The sequence below is a fragment of the Uranotaenia lowii genome, chromosome 1 (genome assembly GCF_029784155.1).
Source record: "Uranotaenia lowii strain MFRU-FL chromosome 1, ASM2978415v1, whole genome shotgun sequence".
Lineage (NCBI taxonomy): Eukaryota > Metazoa > Arthropoda > Insecta > Diptera > Culicidae > Uranotaenia > Uranotaenia lowii.
Genome location: NC_073691.1, coordinates 29,986,953 through 30,002,511, shown reverse-complemented (window position 1 = coordinate 30,002,511; position 15,559 = coordinate 29,986,953). Strand labels below are relative to the sequence as shown.

General features: G+C 36.9%; 1 protein-coding gene across 3 annotated transcripts in view; it reads left to right on the top strand.

Moving 5' to 3' along the window:
- Window positions 1-15,559, top strand: part of LOC129739079 (neutral ceramidase-like) — a 40,985-nt gene that overhangs the window by 16,881 nt on the left and 8,545 nt on the right. For 2 of the 3 annotated variants that reach the window (XM_055730464.1, XM_055730465.1), the window contains exon 2: window positions 9,372-9,812. In XM_055730464.1, coding sequence (XP_055586439.1) covers window positions 9,621-9,812 — 192 coding nt within the window. In that variant the 5' untranslated portion in view covers window positions 9,372-9,620. Of the gene's footprint in view, window positions 1-1,258; window positions 1,580-9,371; window positions 9,813-15,559 lie in introns of those variants that run through there. The other variant, XM_055730462.1, reaches the window with a different exon arrangement.

The following is a 15,559-nucleotide window of genomic DNA, read 5'->3' as shown; positions in this document are numbered from 1 at the left end:
CTTTAAAAATTGTTTATTCAAAATTTTTGTATTAATTTATTTTAAGTTAGTAAAAATAGTAATTTTAATTAAAAAAATTTCAAAAATTACAAAATAGTCCAAAACACCTAATCATACTTTTTGCCGCCTCATCGTATTGAACTGACCCATAGTGAGATGGCGCACTGACTAAGATATCGAACTGGCAAGATGAGATGAGATGTTGCAGTGAGTTCGATTCTCCCATTTTTTTTTTTTTTTGATGAATTATCCAATAGGATAAAAATCCCATGAGATGTTGTCATGGTTCGTTTGAATGTAGTGGTTATACATCATTTTGCTTTGGAGCTGGAGTCTTTATGCCAGTAGTGCTTTTGCAATTATATCTTCTTTGGTACAGTACAGCATTTTGACACAGAAATTTTCTTAATAGGAATTGTATTTTTGTAACCTCTTCTATGGGTGAAGGTAAACTAATTGACTTTCATTTTAAAATATTAAACCTTCAAACAATAATCAATTGGTTCAAATCTGTCAACCGTTTTTTAACTGTGAATGTTCTGACTATTAGAACTTTTCAATTATATTATTATCAAAATTTTTTAAAATGCTTCAAATATATTCAAAATGCTTGAAACGATTGTCTGAAATAAGCCAAATGTATCATTTGATCCAATCTGTTTTTTTTTATAATAAAAATTGGTACCTACAGTTTATTCATAAAAATGAATCTGTAAAATTTATCTCCAATTAATGTTTAATGTATGTTGGTTATTAAGTTTATTGTTCAAACATGTCAATATATTAAAAATTGCTCATCGTTTCAAAATTGTCTACATGGTGAAAATTCGATTTTTTTTAAATTGTTAGAAAGTACTACTTAGGTACTTTCAATCGTTCAAATTTGCAAATTGTGCAAATTAAGCTATATTTGTTGTATTTTGTTGTTTAAAGATTTTTTGTTATCTCTTATTACTCGGGAACCGTATCGAACAGATTTTCATTGCGATGTCCAGTTAACGGGGTCGGAACTAGGTTGAAGGCACAGGCATAAGCACAGATTAGAGGAGAGTAGTGACTGGGCCAAAGGGTTCCAGCAAGTTGTAGATCGCAGTTAGCTTCCCCACAAATCGAGCGTCGTCGATTGATGACGCGTAGTAAGCAGTCGCGACGCGTGTCGTCGTTGAATTCGCGCAAAGCTAAAGGAAAAAGTCTCCCCCGGCCGGGTCTTGGTTGTCTTCCCCTTGTTTGTATCGTCAGTTTTGCCAGTTCACTCTAGCTCGCCAAACGGAACGGATCGTCGTTTGTGAGAGCTTCCGGCGCGAAAGATTGCGACGGAACGGTTTAAACTTTCAAGCGAGAACTCTCGAGGCGTACAGTGAGGCGTTTCGCGCGTACAGGATATAATTACCTATTGAGGCAGAACAACAATTACGGACGAGTCATAAAAAAAATCTTTTATGGAGAGTCTCCAGAGTTTCGCGCGAAGGAAACACAAAGGAGAAATAACCATCAGCAACAAGTAGTGTGTGATTTATTTATCGGGGTGAACTTTTGACTTCGATTTGTTCGCTGATTTGAATTTTACGATTGGCATTCGGTAAGTGAATGGTTATTGGATTCTTCCAGTAGTTTTCGTTCTTGGTGAATGGGTCCTTCAATGTCTAGGGGAAAAAATGAATAAAAAACTTATTGAATAACGCCAAATGTCGTTGACTCTTTCGTCTAGGGGGAAAGTGTCGAGAAAAAAACATAAACAATCAATGACAGGAAATTTAATCAGCAGAAGTGCAGTCGGTGTGTCAGTCACTTGAACAACAAAAAATAACGTTACCTTCTTGTGAATGATATTGTCGATAAACACACTTTCCCTTTTCCGGATTATTACGTCTGGCTGGGGTAAGTTGTTGGAACTACTCAGTACCACTGACTGTTATTTTCATTCGCGGGAATACGTGTTGTGTTGTTGAACAGAACCCGACTTGTCGCGTCTCGTTAGGTTTAACAGTTGATGTAAACAATACAGGGATTTTTTTCTCATCAATTAGACGATTTTATCTAGTGATGCGTGCTTTTTAAGAATTGACAGCACAGCAATTTTTTCTTCTAACAACGATACATGTAAGACGATACATTTGCTAGAATTGTTGAAGTCAACTATAATAAACTAATGGCGTTTCTAAGATTTGTGCGCTGGCACCGAATTTTTCAAAAAAAAAAAAAAAATTATGAAGTGTTATTCAAAATTAACAAAAGTATTTTGAACACTGAATCTCACCCCTCAGACTTTAGAATAGAACTTAGAGTTTTGATTCTACTAAATGTTTTAAGCCCATAGTTCGTGTCTCAGCCATTAATAAAAATGAGTCTTGGGTCTGAAATAAAATATAGGGAACGCGAAAAAATCAACAGTCTGGCAATACAGTCAGATACAACAGTAAGTAGCGGAAACAATTTCCACCATTATTGTGCATATTTACCTAAAAAAATGAATGTTTGATTGAAATATTTATACTGAAGAGATTGCTAAATTTCAATGGCGCTCGGCGCTAACTCTATGCCAAAAATGCATTAAAAAGTGTGCCGTACTCAAGATGATATGATCGAAAAAGCACTAGTGACATAAAAACACGAGCTCCCAAGCAAAATGATGCATGACCACTATATTCAGCCGAAACAAGAAAACATTTTATAGGGGTTTCATCTAGTTCCAAAATAAAAAAAAATAAAGTGAGAATCGAACCCAATGCGACGTTCTAATTTCACCTTGCCAGTTCGATAGCTCAACCAAGTGTACCAACTGAGTCAGTTTCACACATATGTAATGCGGTTGCGCTGGAAGGACAATGCCAGTAATGAGAAAGCTTGTCAGTGCCGGTCTGGCAGAGAATCTTGTATCGATAATTCCACCTCCAAGGAAGGTACTTATTGGAGTAGAGTCTGATTTGAGGATGTAGTATTTGTGTTCGTTAAGGGTATCATACAGTTTCTTTTCTGAAAAACCTAATTAAGACATGTTCCGATCCCATTTCCTTTCTCATCACCAAATTTTGATGAAACAAAAACAAGTAACCGTATGAGAACAAAAGAGATAAATTCTTCTAATTTCAAAGAAAAACAACATTTTATAATTATTAAAAATAGCAAAAACTATCGAATTGAGGATCGAGTATGACCACTTGTTTGTTCACGAGTTCATAAATGTGTCGCGACTTCTTTTAAGTTAAGTTTCTGGACAGAGTCCCTGGATAATGTAGTGGGAGCACACTCTCAGGCCTCATAAACTGATTGTTTCTAGTTCTCTGATGATGCCCTCAATTTTTTTCTTTGGAGTATTCTTGAACAGCCTTTTTAAAAATTTTCTATGAGGATGTAATTTGACAATTTGGAAGTAAATATTTTAAGGCATTCAGGGATATTTTGCAGTACCTAGTAACTCTCGTATAACATGAGCAAGTTATCACGTGGCAAACCCGTTTTCTTGACAAACAGTTGCAGGTCATGCTCAAAACATCCATATGGATCATCATAGTTGAGAAAATCCATGTTTTAGGGCATGTCCCTTTATGAATTCCCATATTTTCTGTCCTCCTTTGTTGCCCTTTAAGGATGAAGCTCAATTCTGTTTTGAAGTCCAGCTATTGGTTTTCTATACAATGTTTGAAAATTATCTGATAAGAAACGCTGATTGCTCACTTTGAACGTGAGTAGAACCTTACTTATTTTTATCAAATCGTTAACATGGGCCCTAGCAGATGCTTCAATGTACTTTTCAGATTTTTTTTTGCGGATAAAGGGTTTGTTAAGATTTTATGAGTAGTCTAATAAAAAATTTATTACTTTTTATTACTTAATTGACCTCTTGATAGGCACTCTAAGTGAGCAATTTATGCCAAACAACAAAACTGTATTTTTATTGTTTCAATTGCTTAAAAAGTACAAAACCTGAATAAAATTAATTGGAAAAGTTTTATTTATTAGTTGGAAGCGTTTCCATTCAAATTTCAAATCTCAGACTGGATTGAAATTTCAATAAAAGAACTAAGTTTTGCAATTTATGCAATACAGTAATCATTTTTGATAGGGTAAATAATCTTGAGCGGAACTAGTCTAAATCTTATCTAGAGCGGAAACATTTACTTTTCCCAAGATCTATGCAATGATTATTATAATGAATCTTATCGAAATGTTGAAATAACACTTCTTCAAAATGTTTCCATACAACCTTTGTCATTTTTGCTTAAATTTATGAAATGAAATAATTTTATTAGAAGCTTCAAAAACATATGCATTTCTGCTGCAATTTTCACAAATCTAAGCTGACTTTGAACGTCAATTTATGTAACCCTTGACCGATATAAACTGATTCATAATTAACTACTAAAATGGTAGAAAAACTCATAAAACAAAATATTATTCGGGTTTTTCCATCAAAAAATAAATTAAACGCGTGGTTTTTTAAGTAAAATATGGTCTGAATAAGAATCAATCTTCATTGCCATTACTATTTGAACTTCAATTTTTTTTTGGTCAATATAAAGTTTAGGTTTCCTATTTAGAGTTGGAAAAGTTTGATAAGATTTTCAATGTTTACTGATTTTTCCCAACTAAATGTAAAAAGACCCAATTTATCATGAATTTTCAATAAAATTAAAGGATTTAGCATCACAGAAATCCATCACAGAATATTCGGATAAAATTACAAAAAATCAGATTTTTTTCTCAAAAACATCTTGATTAAGATAAATGTACAGTTTGTTTCGCAAAACCTGTAATTTAAGGCATCTACTTTTGTATTACTGACTTTGACGTATCCTTCAAAAGTTGTTGGGGGTAATATGACACTAAACGCGCACATTAATATAAACATTCAAATATTCTTACAAATTGAATTTTTGAGATAAAAAAAAACTAAAATTTTAGTTTAGAGAATCAATTCTTTCGAAATAAAATTCAGTGAGTCAAAGGAATCAAAGTGAAAATTGTATATCTTTTTTCAAGTAAGAAAAAAATTTGAACGGATATTTTAAAATCAGCTTGGGAAGGCTAAGTTTTTGTTATTTACGTAAAAACATTAATTTTTGAACTTAAAAATGGTTCCGCTCAAGATCATATTTTAGTTTCGCCCAAGATCAGCGAGATTCCGCTCAAGATCAGGATTATTTCATCAGTAAAACAGCTCTAGAGTTATCAGGATTAACTCTAAAATATTCTACAAATCATCATTAGAAAGCAGAAACCCAGATCTTCCCGCTGAACTAAAAAAAAATCGTTTGGATATAACCCCTATCCACACCGCTTGATTAACTGTTCCGAGTCGCATCGAAATGGGCCATTTAGTTCCGCTCAATTTTTTTTTAATTTTCAACAAAAGGACCAGTAATTTACCCGGCCATTGTTCGGGTAAAATTCTGAAATGTTAATAGCCGTTGTTAATCGGAGAAGAAAATTTCTTATTTGAACGTTCGTTTTTCTCGAGCGATTTTCGGATCATTGATTAAGTTGTCTAATTTGACATGAATCTATCCATAAATTGCATATTCATCACAAATAATGATAAAATTTAAAGTCTACGCAATATTTCTTGTTTTTAAGTGAAATTTTTGTGTTCAATGAACAAGGTGGGATCATTTTCTTTATTCCACCTACTCTGTATTTCAAATCTTCTTTCAAAAACTAAGGAGTGTATTCGAAAAAAATGCAACACTTTGTTTTGTGAATTACTTTTGAATGCATGGATGTGAATTGATGAAATTTTCAATTAAGTTATCTAGTAATATTAAGTGTACGAGTGTCAAATTTAGAGACAACCTGTCAAGTGGATTTTTAGATAGCGTTTCTACAGAAATTAATTGACAAAATATTTTGGGAAAGATCATAAAAATTCAGAAGAGTCCCAGTGGGAGACCCAAAAACAGCTGCAAATCAATTATTCGACCAAAGTTCATATTGTAAATTTTTATAAGAGACTTAGAGGATCTAACAGCAAGCTAAAATTTGAATAAAAGTGAAGATGATTGATTCTTTAAAGTTATGGATTATAAGAGGTTCAATTAAGCGCAATTCGAAAATTTCAATTGCGGAAGTGTTAAAAAAGATCAATTTTTCTGACGGGTTCGTCTAGCTGACTTATAAAAGTCCGCAAAATATTTAGACCGCTAGTGCAGAAAAATTTCGTAATGGACTGTAAAAGGAATTCGTCAGCGGGCACTCAGCAGGTTTCTAGCCAAAAACTTTGTCGTTGACAAGTCTCGCCTATAATTTCCGGAAATAAAAAAGGAAAAAATTGAAAAATTTCATCTCGAGTATCTGAAGAGGCTGATGATCTGTTGATGCTGCAATTCAGTCGGTGTTTCATAACGATTGACACGATGATTCGCTAAATTCACAAAGAATACTGCCTCTAAATGGGAACGATTTCTGTGCATAGCACGTTAAAAGATCCTTCAAAGTTTATACTCTGTTTTGGCTGGATGTGGAATGGTGCCAATACGCAAAATCTTTGGTGGAGTGATTAAGAGTCAAATTTGTTGTTTTTGTGTCGAAGGAGGACAAACGGCTAAATTTGTCATAACTTCTACCAAATTCAATTTTTGGAGCAATTTTAAAAATCATGCTTCAACAAACAGAAAATGTTATCAATAACAGCTTTGATTTGGAAAAAAAGGGTAGATCATAGTCTACATTATAGATGGCGAACGTGGTGCCCAAAAATTAAAGTCGAAAAACTTCTCCATTCGACGCTATATTAGAAACCTCTGGAGAAAACTCCTTATGCACTAAGGTTGCCAGATTGCCAGGATTTATTCGGATATTTAATACAAAAATTGGGAACAGTCTGGCTCGGATTTCTTTGAAAAATGGACGGATTTTGCTCTGGTTTATTCACTTGAATGACAAATCAAACAAAAACAATCTAAATGTGTGGTAATTTTTTTTGTTTGTGCCTCCAAAACGAAATTTTGGAGCAAGTTTAATGAAAATAATCATTAAAGGTTTTATGGAAGCCCAAAGAAAGATTTTCAATCTGTCGATAAATTATGCTAAATTTTTTTTTCGTTTTTTTTATGATTTTGTTGAATAATTTTGGGGTTTTGACTAAATTTGCCCGCATTTCCGCGTCAATTTTGATACCAAATGCCCGGATTATGTCAGGTTTTCAAATAAAATTCTGGCAGCCCTACTGTATACCAAGGCTATATTTTTTTTTTCAAATTACTATAATTTTTTTTAAATTTTGTCAAATTTAACAAAAAGTTAATTTACGCGCTGTTAAAACTGTTAGATGTATTTATTTTCTAAACATGGATAAAATCTTTCATATTCAAAACATTTGGGTTGATTTTCTGGGAACTGCTAAAATATATTCTTCATTCAATAAATTAGAGATAGTGATGTAGTATTGTTTAGTAGGCATTCAAGATTTCCCGGATTTATTCGAACATGTGTGAACGGGTTTTAAATATAAATAAACAAGTAAAGCAAACTACGATCTGGCTCAAAAAACAAAAAAAAAACTCAAATCGATCCATTTTTTTCGAGCTAGCTTTATCTAAGTTGTTTTTTTTTGGGAGTTTGAATAACAATTTGAACGCTGCTTTCGTGTTTTTAAGAAAAGTGAAAACTTTAGGTTTTTTTCGTTAAGATTAAATTGATGTTAAACTTTGTTTTTCTTGGAGGCCCCCACCCCTTCCTGGGCCAGGAGGCCTGGGTCAATTACTCCCACCACTTTATCTAGCCTTGTATATACAAAATATGGAGTTTTTATAATATTCAAAATGAGCTTTTTTACCTAATTGAGTAATTAAAGGAAATATCTGCTTACATTTTTCAATTTGAATTGTAAGATCTATTTTGAAACACAGGAATTTTAATCTTAATTCCTCAAATATTCGTTAGATAAGAAATTGTGAATTAATTCTGATGACAATTCAATCCTGGTTTTGAGTTTCTTCATTCATTAAAATTGTTTCCGTTATAGACATTAAACTGGATTGGACTGGAAATTGTTCATTTGTAGATTGTTTGGTTCTCACGAACACTCGTGGGGGTTATATCAGCTCCAAATAAACTTGGGTTGAAAATATGAATCCATACATAGTTTTAAAAAAATCGTAATTAGAACCACATAAAGTTTTTATTTTTAACATTTAGAATTTAACTCTGATATTGAAACTTATCCAAGCTCTTAAAATTTTTCTTGTTACAAAATTAAGCAAACATGCATGAAACACTTAGAACTAAGATTAGATTTCAAGTTTTATCTCTAAGTTCTAAGATTTTAGAAAATCGCTGTTATTTCAGATTTGGAAATTCTAACAAACTATTCAATCTTAATCCATCACAAACATTTACTGAATCTTATGAACAATGATTGGAAGAAATTTTCAAACTCGTATTGACATAAACCAACAATTGAAAAACATATTTTTTAGCCTTGATAAGCCCCATAACTTTTATAAGACTCAAGTAACAACCTATAAATAACCTATTTAGTTGTGTGGTTCGTATTAAAATGAAATTATTTCACTGAATCAATAATTGCTATTCGAATTTGAAAAAAGTTATGCAAAAGTTAAGGATGAACCTTCAAAAAGGGGAGGAATCTTTGAGTAATAATCAAAGATCCAATCTTGGTAAGATATAGTTATTAACCGTATTCACAGAAGGGACTGCCTCTTTGTCATGTTTTCATCTATTGGGGAAAAAGGCAGACAGCATATTTAGAATTCAGGAAATAAACTCCGAATCAGTAGTCAATGTGGTTGGAATCCCGAAATTTACACAACATAAAAGGTCGTTTTCGATACCGAACGACAAATTTATCGTCGGCAAGTGTTATCGCCATCAGAGGAGAGTGCCAAAAAAAAAGTCCAGAATCGACCTGGAAATTTGGCTTTGGCTATCTAATCTAATCTGGGCATCATCGAGTTATAGCTCTCGTCAATAAGGAATCGCCGCGCCACGCCGACCGTTTGCAGAATGAATGCTAATTTGGGGTGTGTACCCGATTAATCTTAGCTTATCAGTGATGCGGCGTTGATTCTTTCTTTCTCACAAAGCAAGAATCAAGCACGTTTTTTCCTCCATCTCTTTGTTTGATTAACACTTTGTGTTGAATTAAAAATCTGTCAACAACAAATTGTTGTAAATTTCCGATTTGATCCATTGATCCCCCTTCTGCAACGTTGTATGAATTGGGGTTCTCAGTTCAATATTTAATGGAAATTATTTGGAATCGCAGTTCTTTACTGATATGACCTAACATTGACCAGCGAAGGCTGATTAGTCGAGGGTTAACTTGCATGCAGCTGATGTTTGTTTGCTGATAACGCACCGACTCCGGTTCTCTATGTTTGTTCACAATTGATAAAATTTGTTCTTTCTTCTAGTTTTGCAGGGTCGCCAAATAGAAACAACGACACCGAACCAAAAGGGGGGAAAACAAAAACAACGAAGACGCCAGCCAAGTTGAGCTAAATCTTATGAATGGTAGGAAACGCGGAAGGCATTTTGCGGCCCAAAGCAGAATCAGTCCCTAGAATAGTAACGAGTACGCAACTGGGGAGAGTCACTGAGAACAACAACATCAACGACGACGTAGAAAAACACAGCACAAACAGCAGCATCAGAACGGACAGATGACGACGCAGACGTTGAACAATAACAACAACAAGAGTCGATGGCGTCGTCGTGGACATCGGTGGAATGTGGCGTCGATTTTCCTGGTGCTCATGTTGGCCCTTTTCAGCGTCTCGACGGTGGTCGATGCCACCTATCGGATTGGCGTCGGAAGGGCAGATTGTACCGGACCTCCGGTTGAGATTGGATTCGTAAGTACAAATTTGCCATTTTTTTTTTTAATTTCAGAAGTCCAACCGATGCCAAACGGTATCAGACTTGGACGAAGCAAATTTGAAACATAACCAAAAATCTAGAACAAATGTCGAAATATTATTTCAAAACTCAGTGCAAATTGGATATGATTGAACTCACTGGATTAAGTTGATTCTCAAAAATGTGCCCACCCCTAACTGGTTTAGCACAGGTGGTGGTTTGTTGTTGTTTACATGCTGTAGAACTTCTAGAAGGCGTCGTCGTCTTGGAGCGAAGTCACGTTTCTTCAGAACTTGTTTAGCTGGTTTTGCGGCTCAATCTAGAACTTTCTTATTAGGCTTCCACAATTAATGAAGGAGTATGCACTACCCAAGAACTATAGGGCAGTATGCCGAGTCGATTTGGGGTCATTTTTGAATTTCTCAAACTCAAAACTCATCCATGATTTTTTGCAGAATTTTTAAGTATCGTTTACATGAGTAAATTTGAATTTTTATGTTTGTATGGGAAAATTGAATATTATGTACTGAAAAATCAACATAAATTTTGTTTCTTCTGTGAAGCCGAGCTTGCTAGTGGTTTTTGTGCCAATTTATAAATTTTCATAAGGAATTTTTCCGCTGAACAACTTTGTTGAAAGCCTGTGGCTGAAAACCTCTTTAATAAAGACAAAAAAAAAACTTTGTTGAAGACCTCAACTTTGTATCTTATAAGGCAAAAAAGTTATTAGCTGTTTAACAGGGATAAGTCTTTTAGAATTGATGAACAATAAATGAACGGTCTTGAAAAAAGTTGTTCAGCGGAAAATTTCCTTATGAGAATTTATAAATTGGCACTAAAATCATGAGCAGACTCAGCTCCACATAAGAAACAAAATTTATGTTGATTTTTCAGCACAAAATTGTCGAATAAATCTTTCGCCTTTTTAGCACAAAATATTCAATTTTCTAATACAAACCTAAAAGTTCAAATTTACTCATATGAACGTTACTTAAAAATTCTGCAAAAAATCATGGATGAGTTTTGAATCAGAACGAACCTTTTTAGACCCCAGTGTTTCAGAAATTCAAAAATGACCCCAAATCGACTCAGTCTGATATGGCAGGTCTGTTTTTAAGCGCAGAAAATAACCGCGCACATGTGTTTATTGTTATATCACAGATGATTTTGATTTGCAACCTTCATATTACTGTGTTTATCAACTGGAATTATGATAAAGTTAACTAAATAATATCAAAGTTGATGTATTTTCACTCTGATCAGCTTTTACGGACATTATATTGGTCGACGATCCACATACATATATTTTTTCATTTCGGTATCATACTTTAAAGTCAATTGCATGTTCCTCAGTAACAAATTTCTTAACTACATATCTATTTAAATCATTAGGTGCCAGAATTTTTGCATACATATCTGGACCGAACGAATCCCAGTAATTTTTTTTTCAAAAAACCTAGAAAAATCCGGTCGGTCGAAATGTTCAACCAAAAATCTGGGCAATATCCGGGCAAATTTGTGAGATCCCACAGAATTATTCAGAAAAAAATCTAGAAGAAAACATTTGATTTTTTTTTGTTATTAATTATATTAACTTAATACTCGCATGAGCTTTCATTACGTCGTATGAAACAAAATGCAAACAAAGAGTTTTATTACTAAAAACTACAAAAACTGACATAAACTAGTTGCAATTTCTTTCCATTTTGAATATTTGTGACTTTTACAACATATTCTATAAATGAAATACAAATTTTAAAATTGTTTTTGTTAAATTTTGCAGCAGTTTTCTGTGACTTCTTAAGATGTTTCGTACGACGTAATGAAAGCTCACACGAGAATATGATATTTTTGTTAGATTTTACAAATCAAGTGAATAAATCCGGGCAAAATCCGGACCTTTTAAAACGAAATTAGAAATTTTTTGTCTAACACATATCATTTGTAAAATTAAGCTACATACTGGATTATTTTATATTGTTTATTGTTTATTCAATCAACGGACCAATTATAGGTCCAAATGACGACTTAAAGTTAAAGTTACATAAAATTTACATCTAATTAATGATTTCTTGATAATCTTAAAACACTTCTTCGAAAAACATTCCGCGAATCGTCGAAGTCGAAGAGTTCGGAAAAGCGGTTGAACGTTTTCATCACACCGATGAATGCACTATTGGCTCCATAGTTGTTCAATCGAATGGGAACATACAGTTGAAGGTCCTGGTTTCTCAGTCCATGAGGTCTCACACTAAGAGGAATAGCTTCTAGTAGCGTAGGACAATCGATACGCGATGTCAGTAGATCGGCGACAAAAGAAGCTCGTGTTGCATTTCTTCGGGCTTGAAGAGTATCCATGTCTATAAGACGACATCGATGTTCGTAGCTTGGCATGTGGAAAAAGTCTTGCCAGTTAAGGTGTCTGAGGGCATAACGCAAAAAGCGCCTCTGGATGGCCTCGAGCCGCTCATTACCGTTCTGGTAGTAAGGACACCAGACAGCTGAGGCGTATTCGAGGATGGATCGAACTATGCTGCAATACAGGCTCTTCAGGCAATACACGTCCTTGAATTCCTTGGCCACTCGGAATAAAAATCCAAGGCTTCTAGAAGCTTTATCGACGACGTAGTTCGTATGTGTTTTGAATTCCAACTTACGGTCGAGTATTACGCCCAAATCATTGATGTGGTCCACCCGCGCAATGGACTCATCTCCTAAGAAGTACTCCGCGCAAAAAGGCTGCCGTCTTCGTGAGAAACTGATGACTGCACATTTACTGCGATTCAAAGGCAGGCAGTTGATGTCGGACCACTTTGCGAAAAGATTAAACTGGTTTTGCAGAAAATCAATGTCGTCCTGACCGTTTATGGCGTAAAACAGTTTAAGATCGTCAGCATAACAAAGTTTCGGGCCGTTAAGGAGTGTGAGCACATCGTTAAAATAGATTAAGAAGATAATCGGTCCTAAGTGACTACCTTGGGGCACACCAGAGGAAGCAGAGAACTGGCTGGAGAGAGTGTCTCCAGTGCGAACTGTCAATTTACGTCCAGTTAAGTAACTGCGGAACCAGCCAAGTAAAGGTCCGCAAAATCCTAAGCGCCCAAGCTTACCAATGGTGATATCGTGGTTCACCTTATCAAACGCTGCTGACAAATCGGTATAAATGGCGTCAGTTTGAGACTTAGCAGCAAAACTTTCGTGTACATAGGAGGTGAATGTCAACAGGTTAGTTGTCGTAGAGTGTTTGGGCATAAAACCGTGCTGATCGATTGAAAAATTTTGCTTACAGTACGAGAAAATCGGATCCATGACGACTAATTCGAATAGTTTGGAGATTGCACATAAAGCAGAAATTCCTCTATAGTTGTTGATATCTCTTCGGTCCCCCTTTTTATGGACTGGAAACATGTAGGCTTCCTTCCACAGTGAAGGGTAGGTGGCTCTGTCAAGAGAGGCTTGGAAGATGAGTCTTACAGGTGTCAGTAAAACAGGAATAAATCGTTTTAAAAAGGTAGATGGTATGCCGTCCGGGCCAGTAGAGAGGGAATTTTTGAGCTTTGCCGCTGCTTTAGATATGACCGCCTCCTCTACCACAATCGGGCTCATGCTGAAGCCGAGTGGCGAAACATTCCTAACCGCATTCTCCACGTGTTCTCGGGATGTTGAAGCAGTAGCAAAGGTACTCGAGAATTTTTTAGCAAAGAGAGCACAGATTCCGCCATCAGAGTTCGCAGTGTTGCCATCCAGAAACATTTGAGTTGGAATACCAGGTTCATTCCGCTGACTTTTGACATGCTTCCAGAACGATTTTGGGTTGGACTTGAGGTTACGTTGTACTCGAAAAAGATAATTTTGGTAACAACGCTTACTAGCTTTGTTATAAGCGGAGTTCAGTCTTCGATATGCATCCTTAGTTTGGGAGGATTTGAGCTTATGGTAATTTCTAAGAGCACATCTCTTCGCCGTCTTCAGTCGACGCAGTTCCATCGTAAACCAAGGAGTCCGCAAATTCCCGGAAGTCGTTCGCTTTGGCACGTGGCGGTCGATAACGTAATTTAAGATATGCGAAAAGGTTTCGGCCGCAGCATTGGGATTCAATAGATTGAGTTCAGATTCCCAGTCGATGGTGACCAGGATATGGGAGATAGCATCGAAATCCGCTTTCTTGAAGTCGAGATAGAAGGGTGCTGATTTTTCGACAGAAGCATGCAATCCGGTGACCTCGAGCGAAACCATTAGAGCTGGATGATGCTGAACTGCCTTAACGAACGGAGCAGGAGCCGATTCAATGGTCGGAACGCGAGACCCATCGCTAGCAAAGCATAGATCCAACATACGGCCGTTTTCGTTAGTAACTCTGTTAATTTGACGCAAGGTTGCCGTACTCAGGGAGTCTAGTATGATGTTTGAAGGCGCCGAGAATGTAGAGCGCACAGGATCCGGGTACAAAAAGCTACCATGGTTGGAGCACCACTTCAAACCGGGCAAATTGAAGTCACCAATGACGAGAATATCGTCTTCGGGGGCGCAGAGAGAACTCACTTTGGATATGCAGCGAGAAAGAGACTCCGCCAGGGCGACATCTCGTGTGCGATCAGGGGGCAGGTACAGCACGCATACGTAGAGTCTTCGGTTGCCAAGATCGATGCGATTTAACAGCAATTAAAACTCCACCCCCAGTGTTCTTCTTGCTATTACGGGGACTGCGGTCACAACGAAAAACAACGTAATCTGGTCCAAATATCTGACTCGAGATAGTACGGTCGTTCAGCCATGTTTCCGTGAAAGCGACAACGTCGTAGCAGGAACAAGAGCTGGCGAGCAGATAATCTGCTATACAGGAGTTTAAACCCCCGACATTCTGGTTGTACATGGTGAGTGAATCATATGATTCCATCGCAGACCTAGAGCCTCGAACGCTGGAAGGGGAGGAACCATCAGGCGGAGGAAAACGGTTAGGAGGGCCATACTTGCCTGAGCTCACAGGCTGGAGAACCCCTATGCCACAGACGAACTCAGGGCCAGGACGACTGATGACGTTGACGGGAAACAGCGCGACTGAGTCGAAGGGAATAGGGGTCTCCGTTGGACCTGATACGTTGCGTCCCGGTGATGAAAGCCCTATGTTTGTTGAGTTAGCGAGCGTAGCGTGTTGATAGGCGTCAATGGTTGAAGCAGAGCTACCCGAGGATCGTTGTAGGGATCTGACAATTGGTGGAAATTCATCACGCGAGGGAATGGATCTTGAGTTCGAAAGGTACTTGCCTGTAGAGGCGATCTGGGGAGCCTCATCACCACAGACGAACTCAGGGCCGGGACGACTGATGCCGCTGGCTGGAAACGGCGCGACTGAGTCGAAGGGCTCGGAGGTCCCCAAAAGGCCAAGCTCGGTGCGTCCCGGTGATGTAATCCAAGTCGAAGTGGCTGGTCGAAACGTAGCAAATTGACCGTCGGAATGAAATTGCGTAGCATGTTGATAGGCGTCAATGGTAGAAACAGAGCTACCCAAGGACCGTTGTAGGGATCTGACAATTGGTAGAAATTCATCACGCGAGAGATTGGTTCTTGAATTCGAAAGGTACTTGCCTGTAGAGGCGATCTGGGGAGCCTCGTCACCACAGACGAACTCAGGGCCGGGACGACTGAGGACGCTGGCAGGAATCAGCGCGACTGAGTCGAAGGGCTTAGAGGTCTCCAAAATGCTAAAACCGTTGCGCCCCGGTGAAGAAGCAATTGACGACGA